This window comes from Perissodus microlepis, chromosome 1 (genome assembly GCF_051167445.1).
Source record: "Perissodus microlepis isolate ML-2025 ecotype Zambia chromosome 1, ASM5116744v1, whole genome shotgun sequence".
Classification (NCBI taxonomy): domain Eukaryota; kingdom Metazoa; phylum Chordata; class Actinopteri; order Cichliformes; family Cichlidae; genus Perissodus; species Perissodus microlepis.
The window spans coordinates 19,691,129-19,716,331 of record NC_140461.1 but is presented as its reverse complement, the minus strand read 5'-3'; the positions used below and the strand labels follow the sequence as shown (position 1 = coordinate 19,716,331).

The following is a 25,203-nucleotide window of genomic DNA, read 5'->3' as shown; positions in this document are numbered from 1 at the left end:
TCACTCAGGGAGCTCTGGCGTCACTTTCCATACAGATAAGCGTGCGTGATGCGGACAGGATGACGTCGGCGAGTGTGCGTGTTTTCGCTTGTTTTCGTTAAAGGGCAGAGATGACAGATATACAGTACAAGCGCACCCTTTGTGTATGAGAGAGATGTGTGAATTTAATTTCTACTATGTAATATATTAATTGTCATGTTATTATCAGATTAAGATAAAAAATAGCGCAAGATGTGCCTACTTTAATGGTTTAATAAATTCAAAACTTTATTGATATTATTTTCACTCTAAATGTAAATGATGGCGTGGGTTTGACTGTAGGCTCATCTGCGCCACTGGGCTTCTAATAATCCTCCCATGTAGAATCTTAAGCCTGTAGCCTGTTGGGCCTAAACTACTAATATAATGAGAGGATTTCACTATACAATTGTGCATACATATATATAATGACATAGTGGGGCATCAGCGTGGTTAGCAGTGGTTCCTTCACAGCAAGAAGGTCCTTGTTTTGAATCCACCAGGCAGCTATGCATTCTTGTATCAGGTTTGCATGTTCAACCAGCTCTCTCCAGGCACTCCAGATTCCTCCCATAGTCCGAAAACATGAATAGAGTTAAGTTAATTTTTTATTCTAAATTGACCCTTGGGGATAAATAAAGTCTTTCTGATTCTGATTCTGATTCTGTGATTGTGATTCTGCTCCAGATCTCAACCTGAATAAAACCCCAGACCCGGAGATGAAATTAATAATGAGCAGAACCGAGTTAAGATTTCTGATGTGGCCCAGTCCCATTTTCTCATGTGGCTCCTTGGAAAAATGAACGGCCAACCCCTTTGCTTTGTTCTTATGTTTCTTGTATTTTGCACACCTCTGTTGCTTGTGAAGCTTGCACACAAGAATTTCACGCACATGTGCTGTACCAGTGTACCAGCGCATGTGATGTGACAATAAAAGTGATTTGATTTGATTTGAGCTTGGTGGAGCTCAATGACAACAAAAATCACAAGGTGCACGCTTAGTATACATGTCTGGGGATGCATTTGGCATGTATAAATTTATGTTTAGTTGAATTACAACACAGCAGCCCTGCAAAAGACTGGCGAACTGTCTAGGGTATACCCTGCCTTTCACTTTACTATAGTGATGGGTCGTTCGCGAACGAAATGGCTCTTAGAGCCGGGTCTTTGACGTGAACGACGCGAGCCGGCTCCTTATCGCGAGCCGTCACGTGTTTTTTTTTTTTTCTCTCAGCCTCTCTCTCGCACTTTTTTCCGCTTCACTCCCCACGCAAGCCTTGTGCTTTACGCTGGGCAGAGGGGGGAGGGGCGGTAGTTACACTCAGTAGCACAGGAAGTTTGTGTGTGGTAGTAACAGGTAAATGAACTTTTTTTAAAAATTATTTGAATATATATGAATGCTTGTGTATAAATACACAAACAACACACACATGCTTTCAATTGTGTAATTTAAGTGATCTAGTAGCTCTGCTTTGGAAGTTCAGTTCATGCTAGAAATGTGTTTTGGAGTTTGTACGTGGTCAAAGGAGCTTGCAAAGAAAAGCGTCTGGACTTCTTTAAGTTTACTTGAAGACGTTTCACCTCTCATCCGAGAAGCTTCTTCAGTTCTAAGGTCAAATGGTGGAGAGTCCCAGATATAAACCTAGTGGGAGTATCCCCCCACAGAGGGACAAAAGGACCCCCTGATGATCCTCTAATCGCCTGAGCCAAGGTGTGAAACTGGGTGTGGGTCCCAATCAGCCAGAGTTTCGGGTGTGTTCATTGTGAAACCTGGCCCCACCTTATCATGCGAATTCCTGAGGTCAGATGGCCCAGGATGTGAGTGGGCGTTAAGGCGTCTGGGAAGGGATCTCAAAACTGGATTATAGATGGCAGAGAGTTGGTGTCGTAAACCCCCGCCTCTGTTCAAAGATGGTCGCTCACAGTGGACATAGATGGCTTCTTTCACTCCTCTTTCAAACCATCTGTCCTCTCTGTCCAAAATGTGAACATTGGCATCCTCGAAAGAGTGTCCTTTATCCTTAAGATGCAGATGGACTGCTGAGTCTTGTCCTGTGGAGGTGGCTCTTCTGTGTTGTGCCATGCGCTTGTGAAGTGGCTGTTTGGTCTCTCCAATGTAGAGGTCTGGGCATTCCTCGCTGCACTGTACAGCATACACCACATTGTTAAGTCTGTGTTTTGGCGTTTTGTCTTTCGGGTGAACCAGTTTTTGTCTGAGCGTGTTGCTGGGTCTGAAATGCACCGGGATGTCATGCTTGGAGAAAACTCTCCTAAGTTTTTCTGATACACCGGCTACATAGGGGATGACAATGTTGTTGCGTCTGTCCTTCTTATCCTCCCTCGTTGGTGTCTGGTCTTCTTTTCTGTGCCTCTTTGCTGACTTTAAGAACGCCCATTTAGGATAGCCGCACGTTTTGAGTGCTTCCTTTACATGTGTGTGTTCCTTCTTTTTTCCTTCAGGCTTAGAGGGAACATGTTCTGCCCGGTGGTGTAGGGTCCTAATTACTCCAAGTTTGTGTTCCAAAGGGTGATGGGAGTCAAAGAGGAGGTACTGGTCCGTGTGTGTGGGCTTCCGGTAAACTTCGATGTTGAGTTTGCCGTTCTCTTCAATGTGCACAGCGCAGTCCAGGAAAGGCAAACAGTTGTCCTTTGTGTCTTCCCTGGTGAACTTGATGTTTTTATCCACAGCGTTAATGTGCGCAGTGAAGGATTCCACTTCTTGTGTCTTGATTTTGACCCAGGTGTCGTCCACATATCTGTACCAGTGGCTGGGTACTCTTCCTTTGAAAGAGCCAAGAGCCTTCCTTTCCACTTCCTCCATGTAAAGGTTGGCTACAATTGGTGACACGGGGGAGCCCATGGCACAGCCATGTTTTTGTCTGTAAAAGCCTTCGTTGTATTTGAAATATGTAGTGGTGAGGCAGAGGTCTAACAGTGTGCAAATCTGATCGGGTGTGAAGTTGGTCCTGTCCTCCAAGGAGCTGTCTTCTTGTAGTCATTTTCTGACAGTCTCCACGGCCTCCGTGGTGGGTATGCAAGTGAAGAGAGAGACTACATCAAAGGACACCATGGTTTCATCTGGATCCAGGGTAAGTTTCTGGACCTTGTCGGTGAAGTCGGTGGAGTTCTTGATGTGGTGTGGGGTGTTCCCCACAAGAGGAGCAAGGATGGTAGCAAGGTGTTTAGCAATGTTATAAGTGGCTGAGTTTATGCTACTGACTATGGGTCTGAGTGGGACAGCTTCCTTGTGGATTTTAGGAAGTCCGTAGATGCAGGGTATGGCATCCCCTGGGTAAAGGCGGTGATATGTAGGGCGGTCAATAATTTTGTCCTTTTCAAAGTCTTGAAGGCAAACTATAACTTTCTTTTTGTAGCTGCTTGTGGGGTCTCGCTTTAAGGCTTCGTAGGTATTGTTGTCACTGAGGAGAGTAGTGATCTTTGTATGGTAATCTGTAGTGTTTAGGACCACGGTGCATCTTCCCTTATCAGCTGGTAAAACAGTGATGTTCACCAGGGAAGACACAAAGGACAACTGTTTGCCTTTCCTGGACTGCGCTGTGCACATTGAAGAGAACGGCAAACTCAACATCGAAGTTTACCGGAAGCCCACACACACGGACCAGTACCTCCTCTTTGACTCCCATCACCCTTTGGAACACAAACTTGGAGTAATTAGGACCCTACACCACCGGGCAGAACATGTTCCCTCTAAGCCTGAAGGAAAAAAGAAGGAACACACACATGTAAAGGAAGCACTCAAAACGTGCGGCTATCCTAAATGGGCGTTCTTAAAGTCAGCAAAGAGGCACAGAAAAGAAGACCAGACACCAACGAGGGAGGATAAGAAGGACAGACGCAACAACATTGTCATCCCCTATGTAGCCGGTGTATCAGAAAAACTTAGGAGAGTTTTCTCCAAGCATGACATCCCGGTGCATTTCAGACCCAGCAACACGCTCAGACAAAAACTGGTTCACCCGAAAGACAAAACGCCAAAACACAGACTTAACAATGTGGTGTATGCTGTACAGTGCAGCGAGGAATGCCCAGACCTCTACATTGGAGAGACCAAACAGCCACTTCACAAGCGCATGGCACAACACAGAAGAGCCACCTCCACAGGACAAGACTCAGCAGTCCATCTGCATCTTAAGGATAAAGGACACTCTTTCGAGGATGCCAATGTTCACATTTTGGACAGAGAGGACAGATGGTTTGAAAGAGGAGTGAAAGAAGCCATCTATGTCCACTGTGAGCGACCATCTTTGAACAGAGGCGGGGGTTTACGACACCAACTCTCTGCCATCTATAATCCAGTTTTGAGATCCCTTCCCAGACGCCTTAACGCCCACTCACATCCTGGGCCATCTGACCTCAGGAATTCGCATGATAAGGTGGGGCCAGGTTTCACAATGAACACACCCGAAACTCTGGCTGATTGGGACCCACACCCAGTTTCACACCTTGGCTCAGGCGATTAGAGGATCATCAGGGGGTCCTTTTGTCCCTCTGTGGGGGGATACTCCCACTAGGTTTATATCTGGGACTCTCCACCATTTGACCTTAGAACTGAAGAAGCTTCTCGGATGAGAGGTGAAACGTCTTCAAGTAAACTTAAAGAAGTCCAGACGCTTTTCTTTGCAAGCTCCTTTGACTACGATGACCTGGATGACTGAGAACCTTCACAGAGTTTGTACGTGTTTTGTCTCTAGGGGCCACCGCATATATTTATATATAAACATATATAAATAAAACCACTTTTTTTTACGTTAGTAATTCCTTTTGTGCATAATTTTATATTATTGTTAACAATAAATTAATTAAAGCAACAAAACAACCTGAAGAGCCGGTTCGGAGCAGAAAGAGCCGGCTCTTTTTAGTGAGCCGAACCGAAAGAGCCGGATCTCTAAAAAGAGCCGGAAATCCCATCACTACTTTACTAGCAAACTAGATAAGAAACATGCATAGATCAGTAAATATGCTACAAATATATTATGACACACCATTCTAATCTGACATTCCATTCAGTGTTATAAAATATAAATATGATTGTGTAATTTGTATAAAATACAGATGTTGGCACTCATGGTGTCCTCGGCAATGTTTGTGCAAAGTTTCAAGATTGGTCCACTTGTCTAGGAGGAGATAGAGAACACATAAGCATATATACACTACAGTCATTATAGTATGATGATAGCTGGATAAAAGGTTAGCAAAAGGGATGGATGGATGGGTTGGTACACATCAGTTTTGGCCAGCACTCAGTCCACAGAAAAGGGGTGGAACAGGTGTTTAATGGGGTCCCAGCTGCTCGTTTTTGCCTGGGGCTCTCTTTTAGAAGTGTAATAAAGCTGTCTCCATATACCGCAGATGTGAATTCATCATTTTTTAAGTAGCTTATTGTGGGGAGGGATATAGGTGCTCATTACAAATTGAAGATTTAGCACAAAAAGAGGGAGAGAGACATAAATGTCCCTGCCTTGAACCGTGGTTAGTAGTCGCCATCTCAACCATCTCAGCTGGCTGTGACTGAAGAGCAGATGTGGCGGACAGTGACACAGTAGTTGCTGAACTCTCATCTGTAGATTGTTAAACTGGTGTTTTGTAGTTAGATGACCAAAAATATTTTTCCTATAACCGGACATCTGCACTGCAGTGTGGCAGCAGCAATTCGGAGCAAACAGGGGTAAATATTTGACATTGTCACCTCACGAAGGTTCAAGGTGTGATAACGGCTCTATTCTGTGTCACTGCATGTGTCGTGCTAGTTTGAGTTTATTTTTGGTGATCCAGATATCCTCCCACGTTCCAAAGGAAGGTCAGGTGGCAAAAGTCTGTATTTTAAAGTCTGTACTACACAGATGTAGTTTGGCAGATGGGCTAGTGTTTGCTGCACCAAAATAGAGGCCTATATTAAAACAAACAAACAAAAAAAGATGAAGTCATGTATTATTATAATAGAAATAGTGGTCATCGGTGCCTGCAGTAAGTACAAAAAAACAAGACTGATACTAGGGAACAAATGATGATCTGGGGTCATTATAGCATTTAATCTGTTCTAGAGATACTAACAAGTCTCTAATAGTTACATTATAAGATAATACTCCATTTCAATCTAGCTGTGACAGTGAAAATGTTAGATGATTTAGATTTTTGCATGCACAAAAAAATAAATAAATAAAAAATCTGAAATGTTGAGCACAACTGAGCCTGCAACTCCAGTTTTATCACAGCCCTGCTGTGTTGCTCAGGCCTCTTATAGATTGTAGCCAGGAATTGTTTAAACGTTACTCAACATTCAGAACTGCTTGTGCTACTTTTTTTTAAGTCAGTACATTTTATGACTGTTGTGCAACAAGGGTCCCTCAAACATGTTGCATTTCCCGATAAAACAAAATGTTATCATTTTGTGGGTTTTGTTGCAGTTTCACACCAATGAATGTGAAACAGTCAAAAATACTTCATGAGAAGTTGAAGTGTGCACCGAGGAACTTTCTCATACTTATGTATGGCGTTGCATTAATGTAAAGTGTAAAATGACGAAATTAATAGACTAAACCTAATGTAGAAAAGTAATGGTGAAATGAAAAAATTACCAGGAAACAACAGAAGCTTACATTTTTGTTTATTTCAGTGAAATTTCACTCATAATTTTTAATTTCATGATCTGCTCAGTCGATGTCTGAGCCATTGGGAATTGCTTCATGTGAAGATAAAGTTCTTGTATCACAGAGAACTCATATAAAATCCACCTATAGTTACTATTTTGAATGTTAGGATTGTTTTAGAACCCAATTAATAACTACAGAGAAAAAAACTTCCTATCATAGACACAAGGGTTTGTACAGTTTTAGTCAAATAAACCTGCATCAGTGATCATCAAATCGTCAACATCCTTTTATCTAATTTCTTCTTTCCACTTCTGGCTTCAGGGAATGACATATTCGCAGATGTACTTTTTCAGGCTGCGACACACCTCATCATACCACTTTCCTTGTGCAGCCACTGAAAGAGCAACACAGCTCTCCCTCTTCGTTCCTGTGGGCTGCTTCTTGGAGCGATCCCAGTTAAAAAAGCGGACTGGCTGGCTGTTGACATCGACATACTGGCCTTCTTTCACTATGTCTGCCACGCCGATCCAGAAGTCCTTAGACCCGGGAGCACTCCTCTTTGCACAGTCTCTCAGTTCATTGTTTTCCAACATGTCCCGCGGTGTTGCAAGAGTTCCACCTTGTGCAATGCAGTCTTCATTTGCTTCATGGTAATGTTTGGGTTCCTCAATTGTAAGATAACACTTTCTATGAACTTTGATGCCCCGGAGACACACTGAAAACACAAAGCATTTACTTCATGAATTAATGAATGGTAAAGTAACACTATAAACTAGTCCCATCAAATTACATTGCAAGAACTATTCATGTAACCATCATGCAGCTTGCAAGTGAACCTGTTACTTTGCATTTAAAGGCTTCTTGGAGTGTTGCTGCCCTCTGCTGATAAGCTGGCACCATAAGGTTCATTCTACAATTAGGGGTACACTTCAGGTCTGCAGGCTGTATTGATCAATTTCATTAAATATTAATTTCAAGAAATTATCAAGTTTATATTCAGGCACATTTCTCTTTAATTAATACAGAAAAAGTCAACAGTTTTCATAATTTATATAGCAGAAAATTGGTATGCTATATCAGAATTAGCCTTTTGAGTTTGTGTATTAATTTCACTTTTATTTCTTCAAAGTCTCTTCTAACCCATTGATTTTCATTAAATCATTCACTTTGTGTTCAAGAAATCCTTGTTAAAGATTTAAATTCCTTCTGTTGAGGGAATTTGAAATGGTCAACTGTAACTTGACCTCAGTAGCTGATTAAAGAATAATTTGCTCTTCAGCATCCTCAGCAGCCTCTTCTCGGCCACAGAAAATCCAGTGCTGTTCTCAGACTTCAGATTTTGAAATCAAATAGGTGGAAAACCTCCCAAGAGACTCGAGAACTTTCTATGACACTGCTAATATCTGACAAAATATTGAATTTAAACATTAGCACTTAAGCAGCAGTTGATGGATTTTACACACTATAGGAGTATGTTGTGAAAGCGTCTCGATTATTATTTTTTCTTCCTTTTTTAGTTGATATGAAATGTGCGTCAGATTACAGAATCACTCTGACTTTTAAACTCTGGCTATTAAGTTATAAATGCAGCACTGTTCACACTCTTGTTCATCTTGTTAAAGTAACATTAATATTATTTTATCAGGAATGCAGAAACGCTCTCACTAATACCTGTCTGCAGTGCCAACATCTCTTTCAGAGAATTGACCTCCTGCCACAACCTCTGGAGCTGTGACATCACATCCTCCTCCTCTGTAGCTGCACAAGGAGGAGACAATTAAGAAAAAAACACACACACCAAGGTCAGATAAAGCCATGATTTGATAGGATTTATACAATTACCTCCAGACTGGCGAGGTGAAACAGCCTTCCTGGTGCGAGACGGACCGCTGTTGCAGATGTGGAGCAAGGAAAAGCTGAGGATGAGGAAGACAGGGAGGGCCAGGCGTGCCATGTCTGCGGCCAGCGTACAGGACACAGTGGCCCACGTTGTGCTGCTGTGAAAGGAACCAAAAGCTCTGCAGGCTGCTCAATATATACAGGCCCTCTGTATGCCTTTCCCTGTATTGGCTCTAAATGTGTTTGTTTTTGCCCAAACATCAGGAAGAGGTGAGGGAGGTAAAAAAGGGTGGAGGCCAATAATGATTTCCTTGTGTCGAGTTATTTTTAGATAAATATTTACTTGGGACAAGGTGCGCTAAGAAGCATTCACTTTCATTTCACAAACAAACCTGAAATCCATTGACTGCTTCAATACTACAGAGTGTTCTTCCTCTTTTCACATGTTAAGTTTGGACGTAATCAACTTGAGACTTGAAAACTTATACCATCTCTTAAGTGTCAAATGATGCAGCCTGACAGTGAATTATCATTGTGCTCAGGAAAGGTTTAACCAACCACTTCAATAAATTTAAGCAACTAAATATACCTGGTGCATCAATACAGCCTAGCTCTAGGCCTGTTTCAATCACAGGGACAGTTATGCAATATTTGAACATAAGGCTGCTATTAGAAGTCCAGTTTACAGCTTTAATGCAGGCGAGTTATTTTTAGAGGGAGATGTATACAGATGGGAGTGGGAGCTAAATAAGAAAAAAAACAACAACTATTGGGCATATTTGCTCAATATAGCTATTCAACTGTCAAAACCAGTTCAAGCACGTTTTCCTATTTTAGATCCTCAAACTGTTTTTTTAATAATACATCCACCCCCTGAGTGACATATTCTCTGGAATAATGCATTCCAATTATTTATTAAGAAATTTAATACATATAGATGCATATATGTCAACATGATGCGGCAAACGTGTGAGAAACAAACAATCCTACAAAATGAGCTTTTATAGACTTGTTGCTTAGTATTCAGTGGCACAAATCAAGTTGTGCAAGCACATTAATGTATGATGTTCGAATGCAACCTCTGCTGGCACTTTTCTTCTTCCTCTCGAGGCACATTTAAGATGCAGATCAAACACCGAGGTAGACAGACAGCTACGTAGTGGGTTATTTCTGGTTTAAGTAATAATTGCTCATTGCTCAAGACCAAATGTGTGTGAATCTTCAAATAAGGCGGCGTTTGCAGCAGTTTTGCCCAGAGTGCACTCCTGATTCTGACCAAACAAACTGGGGGGACATCACAGCAAAAGCCAAAATGAAACTGAGTAATGTTCGACCACCATCGTCATTAGACACAAGCACCATTGTCCTCCTCCGAGATCCATATGTTCTTTAGCAACACAACTGTGTTTCAGCTCTCTGTTTAAAGAGAAATCCCTGACTCTGTTGTCATCTTGTGCAACACTGAAGGCTTACAAAGAATCTGATTTACTTGTATGTCATGAGTTTTGTGTTTCAGATTCCTGTTAATATATTTTGATATTATGTTTCAGTTTTTGTTTTGGGGTTTTCTTCCTTTTTCTATCCTGGTATTTTATGAGTTTTATTATTTTGAGTGTAGTCCCTGCTTTGATTTCATAGCCATCTCATGTGTTTCCCTGTAAGTCCCTTTTCCCCTCTTGTGTACCTTTTTCTTCTCCTCTCGGTCATCCGGTTACTTCCTGTTTTACTTTCAAGGTGCTTTTTACCTGCAATTTTTTCTCCTTTGTGATTCTCAGCCCCACCTTGACTGTCTTCACTTGTCTTGATTAGTTTCAGCTGTGCCCCGATCCCCACCTGTTTCCTGATAGTGTATAACCCTGTGTTCACCTTTGTTTGCAATGTTCATTCCTTTTTGAATTTCTTCCTTGGTGCATTATTTACTTTCATGGTGTGCTATCCTGCTGTAGACCATCAGATGGGTACACTGTCAACATTAAGAGATGGACACGGCGTGGTGTTTAAATGATGCTCAGTTGCTACTAAGAGGTCCAACATGTGCTAAGAAAATATCCCCCACACCATTACACCAGCAGCAGTCTAAACTGTTGACATGAGGAATGCTCTCACGCTGTTTACACCAAATTCTGACCTTACCCTTCAAATGTCACAGCAGACCAATTCAATTCAATTTTATTTATATAGCGCCAAATCACAACAACAGTCGCCTCAAGGCGCTTTATATTGTACAGTGGATCGTACAATAATAGATACAGAGGAAAACCCAACAATCATATGAACCCCTATGAGCAAGCACTTTTGGTGACAGTGGGAAGGAAAAACTTCTTTTTAACAGGAAGAAACCTCCGGCAGAACCAGGCTCAGGGAGGGGCGGCGATCTGCTGCGACCGGTTGGGGTGAGAGAAGGAAGACAGGATGAAAGACATGCTGTGGAAGAGAGACAGAGATTAATAACAGATATGATTCAATGTAGAGAGGTCTATTAACACATAGTGAGTGACAAAGGTGACTGGAAAGGAAAAACTCAATGCATCATGGGAATCCCCCGGCAGCCTACGTCAATTGCAGCATAACTAAGGGAGGATTCAGGGTCACCTGATCCAGCCCTAACTATATGCTTTAGCAAAAAGGAAAGTTTGAAGCCTAATCTTAAAAGTAGAGATAGTGTCTGTCTCCTGAATCCAAACTGGAAGCTGGTTCCACAGAAGAGGGGCCTGAAAACTGAAGGCTCTGCCTCCCATTCTACTTTTAAATACTCTAGGAACAACAAGTAGGCCTGCAGAGCGAGAGTGAAGTGCTCTAATAGGGTGATATGGTACTACAAGGTCATTAAGATAAGATGGGGCCTGATTATTTAAGACCTTGTATGTGAGGAGCAGGATTTTGAATTCAATTCTGGATTTAACAGGGAACCAATGAAGGGAAGCCAATACAGGAGAAATCTGCTCTCTCTTTCTAGTCCCTGTCAGTACTCTTGCTGCAGCATTTTGGATCACGTGAAGGCTTTTCAGGGAGTTTTTAGGACATCCTGATAATAATGAATTACAGTCGTCCAGCCTGGAAGTAATAAATGCATGAACTAGTTTTTCAGCGTCACTCTGAGACAGGATATTTCTAATTTTAGAGATGTTGCGCAAATGGAAGAAAGCAGTCTTACATATTTGTTTAATATGTGCGTTGAAGGACATGTCCTGGTCAAAAATGACTCCAAGGTTCCTCATAGTGTTACTGAAGGCCAAGGTAATGCCATCCAGAGTAAGAATCTGGTTAGATACCATATTTCTAAGATTTTCAGGGCCGAGTAAAATAACCTCAGTTTTATCTGAATTAAGAAGCAGAAAGTTAGCGGCCATCCAGGTCTTTATATCTTTAAGACATTCCTGCAGTTTAACTAATTGGTGTGTGTTATCTGGCTTCATGGACAGATAGAGCTGTGTGTCATCTGCATAGCAGTGAAAATGTATGCTATGTCTTCTAATGATACTGCCTAAGGGAAGCATGTATAATGTAAACAGAATTGGTCCTAGCACTGAACCCTGTGGAACTCCATAATTGACATTAGTGTGTGAAGACGACTCTCCATTTACATGCACAAATTGGAGTCTATTAGATATGATACAAACCACTGCCGCGCAGTACCTGAAATACCTACAGCGTGCTCTAATCGCTGTAGCTATTTCAGGCCAGGCAACATTTTTCCAATCTCACGTTGTCTAATTTTAGTGAGCCTATGTGAACTATATCCTCGTGCTCTTAGCTGACAAGAGTGGCTCCCAGTCTGTTCTTCTGCTGCTGTAGCGCGGCTGCTTTAAGTTTCAATATTGTGGACATTCAGAGATGCTCTTCATCATACTGGTTGTAATCACTTATTCTCATCTGACATGAACTAGACATTTTCACCCAAACAAAGTATTTCTGAAATAGTCAGCCCATCTGTGACCAAAAAGCATGAGTTCAAAGTCACTTAAATCACCATGTTCACCATAATAACCATGTCTACATGCCTACATGAATGGAGTTGCTGCCATGTGATTGGCTGATTAGACATTTGCATTAACGAGCACCTGAACACGATTCAAAATCAGAGAAATGCTTTGCAGATAAATTTATTCAAGTAAACAGAGCAGTGCTCAAAGAAAGTACACAACAAAAATGTGACAAAAATATATCACAGGTAAACCATAGTTTGAGGAATTTTGTGAACACACTACAGTGCTGAACAAATTGTACACATTTCTTTCTTTTGTTATTTTTAAACGAGGCAATATGAATACACATACAACTGTCTCTCTCACGCACACAGACACTAACAGGGACATTGAAGGCATCGAATTTTAGATTTTCTTCCCCAAATTGTCTAAATAACGCCCTAAATTTCAAGTCTAGGATATAATTTATCTGATCACTTTAGTAAACCCATTGAACATCTTCTCTTCACTGTTTATCACATTCAAAGCATGCAGTGTTTACTCATAACTTTTAAGCTACACATTGACTAGTTTCTACTTTTTTCAATTACAAAACACTGACATCCTGTGTTGTTTTTGTAGATGAGCCTAAAATGATGAAGGATTCAGACAGCTAGCCAATACAAACACACCGAGTAAGCAAGGTAGCGTAATTAGAGAAATTGAAATAGTGTAGCAGATTCTCACTAGTTTCAAAAATAAAATCGTCTGAGTAGGTGGGTGTACTTGCAGAGTAAAGGCAGAGCTTGCCATACTTAACTAAAGCGATACACAGTGTTCCTCAAACCTAAATCAGCCTCATACACGAGCTCACTGTAAAAATACGTCGTCAGTTATGGAGTTTTACGGCACTTTTGTTGTGAGGCACCAGCAAGTAAACAACTTTGGTCAGACAGGCAAGCTAGAGACTCTAAATACCTTAAACTGCAGTCTGAGTCCGACTAACTACTTAATGCTCAAGAAAAACCAGGATTTTGACGCAGGTATAAATTGAAATTTGTCCTGTTCTACTCAAGTGTTTACAAATCTGTTCATGGTTTTCTGATCGGAAACAATAAATGTTACAATCGCGGTGTTACACATTATGTAAGTTCTGAATATACAGTTCAGTGGGAAAAATAAGTCCAAATCCCTCTTATTACATGATCCAATGATGTTTGTTTTTTTTAAAAAAAAAACAGATTACACTTCATTTTCCACCTAAAAATAACTTTTTGTTTGTTTGTTCAATGTGAACTGCACATAAGGAATACATTTCAAGTATTTTACACTTGTTTGTAGCTCAAAGGCACTAGTGATCCCATAATATAAGGTTGGCACATTAGCATAAAATGTCATGCAAATATCTACACTCAGTCTTTTCTGCCTCTCCTGGCTTACATATTAGTTAACACAACAAAGGGATGCACTCCCTTGATCGGAACAATTAGAACACTGGGGTCACTTTCTCAAACCTATTTCAGCTGTTCGCTTTTAATTCTCACAGCCGGGCACAGAAAAATACTTCTTTTTCCCCCTGTGCTGTGAAATATTTAGAAATGTTTCCTTGTTACTATTTGACACTTAGGCGCTTTACTTAATCTATTTCATGGGGTGCTAATCATAAAACGAGAATAGCAGGTCAGCAGGTTTAAATGCTTATGTGGTTTGCTGTTAATTTAATAAACTGTGGGCAGATGCAGTTAACTATAAAGTGAACACAAATCTATTCATATTATTGGCTAGCAGGTAATTACTTCATAGTACAGCATATAATGTAACACTGTGTTGAAAATGGCTCTTGCACATTGTGGCATCCTATCCTTTGCTTAGACTAATCAATTGACACATAATAGGAAACGGACAAGAGGCACTAAAGTATACTGCACATACATACATTCATGCATACAGCACATGCACACAAACACACACGAGTGGGGTTGTGTTGCTCTGGTGAAACTGTGCTGCCTCTCCAGTGTCTCTAGGTGTGCTGCAGTGGGATTTTGTTGGGTCTAATGGATAAAAGGCATTCGCTCCTTGCTGTCGTTGTCTCCCTCGGGCTCCTCTTCTTCCTCTCCTGCTTCACTGGTCTCTGTGCTGTCGCTGGCCATCTACAGATAAAACATTTTTTACTGCCACCATTAACCGTTTAGTGGAAACAGAGGGGGAAATAAATGTGAGCTGACATCAAATCACACAGCAAACTATGCTAATGGGCTGAGGATGGGCTGACATGACAATGGAAATGAAGAGGACAGGAGGAAATCCAGCTCTCACAATCCTGACATGAGAAGAAAATGTGCTGTCAACAAATTAAAGTCAAATATATATATATTTTTTTACTACAAATGCCACTTTGTATGTCAGCTAGCAAATGAAGTGTGAGAAGAATACCTTTTGCATTTCTAAAAAAATCATTTTCATTATAGATTTTCTTAAAAATGTGGACTTGGAATTCATATTTATCCAATTTTGCATCCAGACAATCCTACATAAACTACAGTAGGCTTGAATATAAGATTTGCCACGTCTGTTTATGTATGCAGTCTGTCACCTTTTAAAAGAGAAAATGTCTATATAGCAATAAAAGCCTTTCTTACCAGAGGGGTGGGAGACTTCTCAACATCCAGAATGAGTTTTCCTATGTTGCCTCTGTCATGAATTCTCTGCATCGCCTCTTTTACCTGAGAAGAAAACATAAGTTTAACCTCTTCTTAAAAAGCTGCACAGATCTTATTCTTAACATGTAAAAAAAGCTGGTTTAACAATAAAAGAGCTCTAACAGAGAGACTGCTGTAAAATTGGATTAAAAAAAAAAACACCAGCTGATAAAATTTCAAAATCACAAAAAGATTCAATAATTTTCTGCAGATTGTAGACACGGGATCCATTTTTAGCACAGCTATATTACAGGCTTCCTGTGCGAGGAAAGTTAATGGCCTTAACGCTGACAAAATGATGCTGACTCACTCTGCTGGCTGATATTTGACATCACGCTGAACACCTCACTGATGCAAGATCTATAGCAAGAGATTGAATTGAAAATCTGGCAGGGAGGGACAGGCTCTAATAACAGATACATTAAGAATAACTGTTTCTGCAGTCTTATTCCAGAAATTGTTTATTCTACACTGCAAAAAATCTTAGTCACATTCTGCAAAATAAATAAAGTCTCAGACCACACCTCCTAATAACCTGGCTCACTGTTATCCCCACATTCAATAGCTACAGTAGATAGAATTAAAAATAAAGAACAACCCTTCTAGGAACTGAACCAAGAACTCCAAACTCAATTAGGCAGCTACATCTATAGCACACATTATGCCGTCTTCAGAGATAAAATGTGATGCTGTGCACTACACTGGAGATTAAACCATAGGTGACCCATCACGTCTGTGATATAATAAAGGACATCATGTATCAACATGATAGGGCTCTTAAACTATCTTTAAATGAAGATGAGGCTTCTGCCACTCGGCTGTCTGTGGAAAAATACCACAACACGTTCAAATTCAGCAAAACCCCTCAATTCAGTGCTCCTGCTAGGAGAGCAAAACTGAGTAAGACAGTGAGTGAGAGTCTTTTAGGTCTGTGTGATCTTTACTGCCAGCTAAAGAAAATCAGAAATGAGGTGTGCATTGTCGGTAGACTGAGGCAAGCGGGCTGCTGCAGAGAAATCCCTGTGCACATCATCAGTGCCTGTAAACAAAATCCCAGAACACTAAGCACTGCGTCGTGGCAAACTCTACAGCTTGCATTCAAATGAAAATAATTCAATATCCAGTCGTGACGCAGCAGCTGAGGCAACAGTTTGCCATGCACTGACAAGGCTCCTGCAAATGTACACTGTTTTCGAAAAACCCACTCTTCATATGCTGTCATAAAACATCACGCTCGTGTTCACCAACACGGCCTGGGAACAATTAGAGGCACGACATGTGACAACGAGCGACGCTTTCTGGTTCCGTGTTGCCATCCAGCAGGCAAAAGGAGACCAGAAACAACGTTTATGAACGACTGCTAGGCCATTCAGTCATCATTATTTATTTTGCTGTGACAGCAACTTACTTAACAGGTTAAAGAATCAACTCTGTTAGGCATGGTGCTACTGATAAAAGGGCAAAAATAAAGTCAGACCCACCACAAAAGATTACCATGCCATATCATGCACTCACGCAGACGCAGCTGAGTGTATGCCTTTGTCTGGAACCCATTGTGTCACAGAAATCAAGCCAATAGGAAAAGTGGGTCATAAACCTGTACAGCACTTTGCTGTTAGGTAGCAACTTTCCAGAAGAGGTTGGGGGTTGGATAAATTCCGCTTACATTTTGAGCGAATTAGGTCTCTGTGCATAATGACCAATTTCCATGCAACGTGGGTTCGATTTTGTTTTTCAGGATTTTTAATAGCATTCAGCATAGAAGCTGTACAATATTTTCCTGACTGAAACTAACAGCGATTAGAAAAACTCCCATTATTCTGTCCCAGCCATGCATATTGTCCAACTTCTCATTCCGGAAAGAAAGGTTGCTATGGTCAGCATGTAAACTAACCTCTCCTTCCAGGCATATAAACAACCGAGGCAAGCTGTGCCCCTGACACTACATCCCACGCTATCCTCCCCTCTAATGAGATTCTTCATGGGCAATGGTTCCAGTGAATAGCCTGAACAATCTGCCAAAGTAATGACAACAGTACATGGAAAGTTTCCCATGAGAAATCATTTCACAAAAATATCTCTCCGACTGTAGACAGAGTCTAGAATAACTTACAGTAAGCTTTTTGTGATTATTACTTACACTGCCTCTGCTTTCATCTAAATTCCTGAGGTATTTTTCAGTGTGAAACAAAGTCCAAGGATAAACTTTCTGCTTCTTTTTCCAGTAACCAGAAAATCAGTGGACTGGGGTAGCCATGGCTCAGGAGATAGAGCAGATTGTCTACTAATTGGAAGGTTGGTGGTTCAATCACTGCCTGCTCCACTCTGAATATTATAGTATTCCTGGGTTGCTCCCATTATGTTAGAGTGAAAGTTAGATGTTGAAAAAAGGGCCTGTTTTTTAAAGTACTTTGAGTAGAAATGCACTATACAAAAACCAGTCCATTTAGTCTCAAGTCCCCAGCTGCAGGTTCTTCATTGATTCTGACATTTGTTAGGTCTGAAATGGTGCAGAGGTAAGTCATTCAGAGCTGCAAGGCTTTGCCGAATTCATTAACCTACAAGAATATTAAAAGTGCAGCTTTTCCACCCCACAGGTGCAGAAAAATGAATAAATCAACCACCATCTGTACAGCCCACACATTCCTTGTTTGCAAATGGTTTAATTAAGCAAATAAGAGAAAACAGCTGTGGCAATGGGCCATGGTTGTCCCCATCTTTGTGTATCATTTAACTACAGACGAAAAACACAGAACTGTTCCTGCCTTACTCCGATCCCCGTTTTACTGTATCCACTGCAGGTACACGTGGACATCAGAGGAAGGATCACAAATATGAAAAAGGGGTTAAACTGAAGCTGTTCTCATGAAGGAGCCCAGCAGTGGTCAAATGCACACCGACTAAACCCGCATCACAAGCCGGAGCTTTTATGGATAAATATGGGGATTAAGTGGATGAATAAGCATGATGGCCCTGCATACAGTTAAAGTAGTGAGTGTGTGTTACCTTGTATAAAACAAATCAGTGCATTTTCTGTTATTTCGGACCATTTTAATAAACAGAAAAGATTATTATGCTTGGACAACTAAAACGCCCAATTAGCAAACTTGCTTTATAAAAAAAAGTATTTCATTACGATGCCGGTGATTGTCCTTTGGCTTGGATTTAAGCGTTTTTGGGGGGCACTAAAAATTCTTTTAGGCAGGAAAAACCCTGTAAGTAGCACAGGTACGCTCTCTTAAAGTGGTACTTTTCCATTAGGCTTATGTACCAATGGGGATGTGAGCCACAAATGCCCTTGTAAAAATATAGCAGAGCGAGCAAAGTAAAAAGAGGAAATCGAGCATAGATGTGGTAATATTCATCTGTCTGTAAAATTGCCTATGTGTAAGAGTCTGGTTTTCAATGCTTCAATATGTTCTACACACAACCAATTGTGACAGTGTATTTATGAGTCTCTCTTTTTCCAGTCATGGGTCTTCATTTACTACTGATGTTCACCTGAACTCAAATCCCTTTTAAACGTTGCACAATGCAGGAAAAGACTGATCCGGATCTCTAATGTAAATATCAAATTATTAGAGAAAACATGCATCTACTGTACAAAGGTTCCTGAGAAACTGAATGATCACAGTTATAGGAAGACTTAAAGAGTCTGTAGAAATCGAGTGTCAAATGATTGATGTATGGGCTGTTTGGCTTTTTGTGTTGGTGTGACATAACAGTTGAACAGGAAGATTCAACCTACCCACCATCTGTGGAAGAATGTCCAAGGACAGCTGACAACGTTCCACAGATGCAGCAGCGACAAACAACACATTATATTCTGTCCAGGATGTTTAAACCAATTCTTCTTAAAATCTTTTCTGGCATCTCGGATTGCGTAACCGACGTGATCGGGTCATTTTTAATTTGATCCTCATCGATCTCTGTGTCTGAAACCCTCTGATTACTTCAGGTTCTTACCTCCTCCAGCGCCCAGAGGGAGTCCACTACAGGCTTGATCTTCTTCTCTTCATACAAACACAGGAGTTTGTCCATCACTGATTTCACGAGGCCACATCTCCCTTGTTTGAAGAGCAGGTTGAGGAGCGAAAATCCAGCTATGACTTTGTTCTCTTCGTATAGCTTAATAGGGTTCACCTTCTCCACCTGCCACCACTGTAAAAACAAATAAACAAGCAAACGAGGGTGACGGATGTGTGCGTGCGTTTCATTTCCTGTGACTTATAATTGATTGGGCAGTTACAGGGTGTAGTTTCCTTTCAAATATTGATGATAGACTGCATCTCTGACTCACAGATTTTGCAAAGCTGAAGAAACTCTTTGTTTCCCCAGTTACCATGTTTGACGCGCCTGAAAAAACAAAAATAAAAGGATTTCTGTATACTGGACAGAAGTGACTAGTCAATAATTGGCAGCCATGAAGCATGAAGGGAGAGTGGGGGAGGATCAGCTGGCACCTTTAGCCCTTTAGATCTGTGCAAGTATGCCTTTGCACATTTTGAGTATGGCTGCAGATAATGAATTAATCTCTCTGTAATCATGTTACTTGATTCATGAGGCTTGACAGAAGCTAAAGTAATTAACGGAGACCAGATAAGACTGGTTGCTGTGAAGGACAATACATTCAATTTGCAGGCTCTGGAGTATATATTATTCAAATGACGCTCACTATTTTGCGACTAGATCTGTGCCACTCTTATGGGTGTGTGTAAAAATTGAAGCTGAAGCAAGAAGACAGATAGATTACCATGAGGAATGTACAACAGCTACTCGGGCTCTGTGCAAAAGTAACAAAATCCAACTAAAAGTACCTCTAAAGCTTCTTTAATCCACACGCAAACTGGTATAAAAATCTCTGCGTGTTTGTGCCAGACTGCTTTTTTGGGCCAGGGAATTTGACTCGAGAGTGAGACTGTACTTCTCAATATTTGAAGTAAGATTTAAAATGTAGTTATTTTGACTTTGAAGCGATACATTTTTGCACAGTAAAGGAATACATATCATCCCCACCATACAGGATGTAAGTTCCCAGCGGCTTCAGCAAACTCAGGCCTTTGCCTGTGTTCTCCCCACACAGGCAGTCAAGCACAATGTCCACTCCCTCTGGAGAAATCCTGAAACACCAAGAACAAAGGGACAGTTAAAAATATTCAATTGAGCTAATAAACATGCAACATGCAGAGATTTAAACACTTCATTAGAACCAGTAAATTATTTGAATGTTGCCTCATAAATGAACAGATGATTCTAAACACAGATTTAAGCTGAAACATTTAGCCTCGATGGTATGATTAGCAGAAAAAGGATTTGGACACATTTTGGACAAACTTGAATCGATTTCAGACATAATACTTTTTTTTGCCTTTTTAATGTAGTATTCCACTTTTGACTGAGAAAACAAGTGATTTAAGGAATGGAGGCAGTTATATGAAAGGTTTCTATTCTTACTGAGCCCGCAAGAAACTTAGACGCTACAAGCCACATTCACACAGCACTATATTTTATCTGTCACCCCCACATTCATTTTGGGGTTAAGCATCTTAACGTTTTGAAAGGCAGACCGGAGGAGCTGCGGATCACACTACCCACCTTTCAGCCGGCGGATAACCCACTCTACCTCCTGAGTCCCAGTCACCCAGATTTAGAAAGCTCACAAGGGTAAAAATATAACCAGTAGATTAATCTAAAATCCAAATAACAGGCAACATTCAATTACCATTAATCAGTTAAGCAACTAATTGTTTCAGCTGACTGAAAATGTCATGAAGAATTCGAGCAGCTGAGTTAAAGTACAGTGAAAGGCAGAGATATGACTGCACTGGCTTGTTTGTGTCCACAAGCACTAAATGTAAATGTGCAAAACATACTCTGTGAGTATATATATAGATATATGTATATATAAATATATATATAATTTATATATATGTGTGTGTGTGTGTGTGTGTGTTTTCAGCCTGTGATTCATGCTGGAGCAGCTTCAGGTTTTGTCTAATCATGGATTCATAAGATAAGGAGCTTGGTTCTCTGGAGTATTACTCTGAGAAAAAGTTGCAGCCCACGTTTTCTTATACAGGGATTATTGATGTGTTGCAGTGCCCACGTAGCTCCTCATCGGTAACATATTTTACACTGTGTTACAAAATGTTTCTGATCTCATCGCACACAGAATCAGCCAGTGAAAAAAAAAAGGGCCATAATGAGACTTTTTAGAGGACGGCATATGAAAGAATGAAAGGCATGTTATTATCAAGGGGACATTAAGTCCATACTTTCTGCCTTGTGGCCCCGAACACCCGCTTGGCTGAACAGCTTGGTGGTCTTGTGATTCTCATGGTTTTTTGCCTTTTGTAAAAGGGCTAATTTAATTGTACTTTGCACTTGATCCTGAGAAGAATGTGTGGACCAGTGAGATGAAAGGCATATCAATCCACTACCACTGCTGACATGTATACAGAAAGCACTCAACATCATTTCCTAATCAAGCCATTTGCATCTGTAGGTACTACAACATGGCAAATATGGATTTTCATACATCATACTACTGCGCATCTACCCTGTTTCTAGTATAGCCACAGATAATTACTGCCAGAGCTCTGTGAAGCAGAGGAGGCCGTTTGGTGATGAAATAATCAAAAGCTTTGCAACATCGTTAGAACTACACGAAACCTGCGCAGATTAATTGTAGTAGACCTGTGGCATACCGCATCCAATCCCATGTATGTTTGCAACCAGTGGTTTCTTTGTAGCATAAACCGTCTCACAGCGCGCTCTGATGTCAGTGTAACATGTAAGAAATCGCTCCTCTGGCCTAATTGGCTCAGCTGTTCCACATTGCCGCTACAGACCTCCACCCTACACAATGCTGCTGCTTGCTGAGATGAGCTGTGAGTTGCCATGGTGACCACAGCCACACATGACCAATAAGGCAAGCAGTAACATCTGCATCCTCCAGCAGGCCTCTTACCCTCTGTTAACTAAGCGTTGTCACGTTAGTTTAAATGGGTAACCGGCAACATCTTCACCTGACTACATCTCCACATTCAGTCTTGACTCAATGAGTGAATGTTGCCAAAATTTGTCAAAAAGAAGTAAAATCACTTACACAACACACTTACTTTTTGACTTCTTGGATGTAGTCAACATTTCTGTCAAAGAGGTGAGCCACAGAGTCTCTAATGGCTGCGTGTTTGAAACACGAAGCGATCCCAAACACAGTGACATTAGGCACGGTGGAGCACAGCTGAGCCACAGCTTGACCCTGAACATAATAACAGTTATAATAATGTATCAGTGCCCGAGAGCACAGAGGATAAGGAAAGCAGACATAAACATAAATCATACCACGGCATAAATAGCACTATTAACGGCGGGGATTAAACAACAATTCCATATGTGTGCATTTGTTTAGAGGGTGTGCAATAGTCATATGAGAACTGGACTTACTACACCACCTCCTACTGAGTGGACCAACACTGACATCCCTTCTCGCAGATTGGCAACCTCAAAGAGCATCATATAAGCAGCCACAAAGTTCAGGGAGAAGGCTGCTGCTTCAGCGAACGTCATTTCATCTGGCATCTTGTAGACAAAATCCACGGGTGCACAAACCACCTCCGCCCAGGCGTTGTAATTCACAAAAGCCATGACTCTGTCGCCTATCTGAAAGAAACATGTAAGGGAAGGAGGTCAACACACAGCAGAAACTGACGTGAGCCTGTCATGTGGCAGTAAATGTCATCAGATTATGAATTAACAGCAGTATATTTCTGATTGTTACGCTTACAGCACTTATTGCAATCTGCATCCTCTCTAGTTTTATTGGTGTACTTCTCTGGCAGCATGTACTCATAGAACAACTGCATCAACAAGCTGTAATTACACTAACCTTAAATCCCTTTGTGTTTTCACCCACTGACTCTACTATTCCAGAGCACTCAAATCCAGGGACAAGAGGGGGTTTGGGGGGATTATCGATAGTCCCCTGACGTACCATCAGGTCCAGGAAATTCAAGCCACTGCAACAAAGAATAATTATTGTTTGTTTACACTGGAATCCATCTGATTCGATATCTGGATGACGACCATGACCCTGAACAGTCTCTAACAGCTTTTTAATATCAAATATTTAGCATGAGGTGTTAAGAGATGTAGGGATTACCCAGCACTGTTTATTGCATTATTATGAGCAGTGAGTCACAGGCTTTTCCTCTGTGGATAAACAGTACACTTTAATTTTCCCAATGTCACACTGCTAACACTGGCAAAAGCTCAGCTGCAACCTGGGGAAAAACGACTTGCTCAATATCTTGTAAACATGCGCTTAGAAAATATAAAGTGTGACATAGAATGACTGGAAACTGTGGCATCAGATATGCTTGTTATGAACATCAGCCACCCAACCTCCTGTACCAGAAAAGACCTGTGGATTCATGACTGCGAATTTCTGTGTAAGCCTTGTTGATCAGCGTTTAGACTTCTCAAAATCACCATGCAACGTGGGAGTAAAAGACCAGATCAGACCGCAGCTCACAAGTACAAATGAAAAACACTGACACCCTCATATTTACCATGTTTTCACGCGGATCTTCACTTCACCATCCTGAGGCTCGGGCATTGCCTTCTTGGTCACCCTGAGTTTGTTAAGACCCCCAAAACCTGACAATATCACCGCTCGCATTTCTTTGGCATTGCCAGACGTCTCCACGTTGTCTATTTCTTTCTTCACATTTTTGTCTATCATGTACTCGGTTTCCTCTGTCATGTCTGCTCCTTCTTTAGCCATGTCGAAGACCAGCTGCTCTGCCTCCCTGTTCCTAGACGAGAGTGATTTGGGCGTGCAGCCGGTGCAGCCTGCACACAGGCAGGCGCTGTACGGACGGTTATCCACAGTGGAAGCTGAATCCTCATCATCTGCAAGCGACGTGCACTCACGCAGGTTTAAAGTTCCAGTATTTTAAGTCTGACAGATGGCGATTAATTCAACAAAAAAACTTTGCTATTTCAAATCAGGAAATTATTTCATCCTGGTGAATTATCCTTCCTTGCGCCAGTACGACTTATAAAGTGCACCATCTGGTGGTGAAGCGCCCGCAAAACTTTTAAGTCTGATGAACTCCTTCAGATGCCCTCGGCAGCACAACCAAGTAGGATATAAATAAATAATCGTTAACCTCATAATAAAGATTCAAAGTTTTATAGTTTAAGGGGATGTTTTCTTTTATTCTTCTTTAAAGGGTTAAACTATAAAAATGACCAGAGGAAACAAAACAAACAAACCTGGAAGAATTAGCGAAGAATTAACAACAATCAATCAATCATGGCATGCATACATGTTTGTGTGTGAGTGCATGATTCCTATTTAAAATAATGTATTCGTGACTTGTAGACTTGAAGTTTCTTCGAGGCTATAATTTTTTAAAATTTGGATACATATTAATACATATATAATACATATTCTTTTACATCCCTCGAAATCTCTGTTTAAATTAACTATTAAACAGGGCTAAACGATGTTTAAATGACAATATATAATAAACAAACAAATAAATAAAAGACATTTTTTTAAAATTGATATGTCAAAATTGACTTATGAGTAACTCAAAATGTCATATTATTAGTTTATTATTAATAATAATTTATTATTTATAGATACATAACCCCAAATTCTGAGATTAAAACCTCAAAATTTCCACTTGTCTTCTTTTTTTCTCCTATTCGTAAGTCAAGCTTTTGAGATATCTCAAAAGCTTATTATATAATAACCAAAAATTTTTAGATAATATTTTTTCCCCCAGTGATGGAAACAAGCTTCTGTATTTAAAGCTCGGGCATCACTACAATAATTTAGTTTCTTAATTTGTATATCACACGGTTGCAACCTAAAAATAAGACTTTTATTATGACGGTAAAAACAAACAAACAAACAGTGAAAAGCATTTCACTATACACTATGAAGTCTTTATGGCTGGCTGAAAAGGTTTATAGGCCTCTCTTAGATATGGATAAAAATAGATTCAACTGAAATGTAGCCTGGAGTGGTTCAATGTCAGGTGCTACAATTAATGAGAAACTAGAAAAACGCTAATTTATCATATCCCGAAAGCTATATGTAAAAGTAAAAAGCCT

At 40.7% G+C, this 25,203-nt stretch overlaps 2 protein-coding genes across 2 annotated transcripts; both read right to left on the bottom strand.

Moving 5' to 3' along the window:
• Nucleotides 1–6,638: 6,638 nt before the first annotated feature.
• Nucleotides 6,639–8,930, bottom strand: clec3a (C-type lectin domain family 3, member A). The gene is made up of 3 exons (XM_084934158.1): nucleotides 8,472–8,930; nucleotides 8,301–8,387; nucleotides 6,639–7,344 (listed from the first exon to the last, which is right to left on the bottom strand). The coding sequence occupies exons 1-3, from the start codon at nucleotides 8,581–8,583 to the stop codon at nucleotides 6,947–6,949; spliced, it is 597 nt and encodes a 198-aa protein (XP_084790284.1). The 5' UTR covers nucleotides 8,584–8,930; the 3' UTR covers nucleotides 6,639–6,946.
• Nucleotides 8,931–12,555: 3,625 nt separating this feature from the next.
• Nucleotides 12,556–24,140, bottom strand: vat1l (vesicle amine transport 1-like). Its single transcript, XM_084934144.1, has 9 exons — nucleotides 23,646–24,140; nucleotides 22,964–23,093; nucleotides 22,522–22,737; nucleotides 22,194–22,336; nucleotides 20,089–20,192; nucleotides 19,373–19,428; nucleotides 19,039–19,233; nucleotides 15,013–15,096; nucleotides 12,556–14,523 (listed from the first exon to the last, which is right to left on the bottom strand). Exons 1-9 carry the CDS (start codon nucleotides 23,858–23,860, stop codon nucleotides 14,425–14,427), a joined length of 1,242 nt encoding a protein of 413 aa, XP_084790270.1. The 5' UTR covers nucleotides 23,861–24,140; the 3' UTR covers nucleotides 12,556–14,424.
• Nucleotides 24,141–25,203: the final 1,063 nt, after the last annotated feature.

Bases quoted from the DNA above. Each gene is read 5' to 3' on its own strand.
- clec3a (XM_084934158.1), bottom strand. From the start codon at position 8,583: ATGGCACGCCTGGCCCTCCCTGTCTTCCTCATCCTCAGCTTTTCCTTG. The intron at 8,388-8,471 runs GTAATTGTATAA...CTCCTTGTGCAG, and splicing joins TTCACCTCGCCAGTCTGGAG to CTACAGAGGAGGAGGATGTG. The intron at 7,345-8,300 runs GTATTAGTGAGA...TTGTGTTTTCAG, and splicing joins GATGTTGGCACTGCAGACAG to TGTGTCTCCGGGGCATCAAA.
- vat1l (XM_084934144.1), bottom strand. From the start codon at position 23,860: ATGGCTAAAGAAGGAGCAGACATGACAGAGGAAACCGAGTACATGATA. The intron at 20,193-22,193 runs GTAAGTGTGTTG...TTGGTGTTTCAG, and splicing joins TACATCCAAGAAGTCAAAAA to GATTTCTCCAGAGGGAGTGG. The intron at 19,429-20,088 runs GTGGGGATGATA...TTGTTTTTTCAG, and splicing joins GGGAACTTACATCCTGTATG to GCGCGTCAAACATGGTAACT.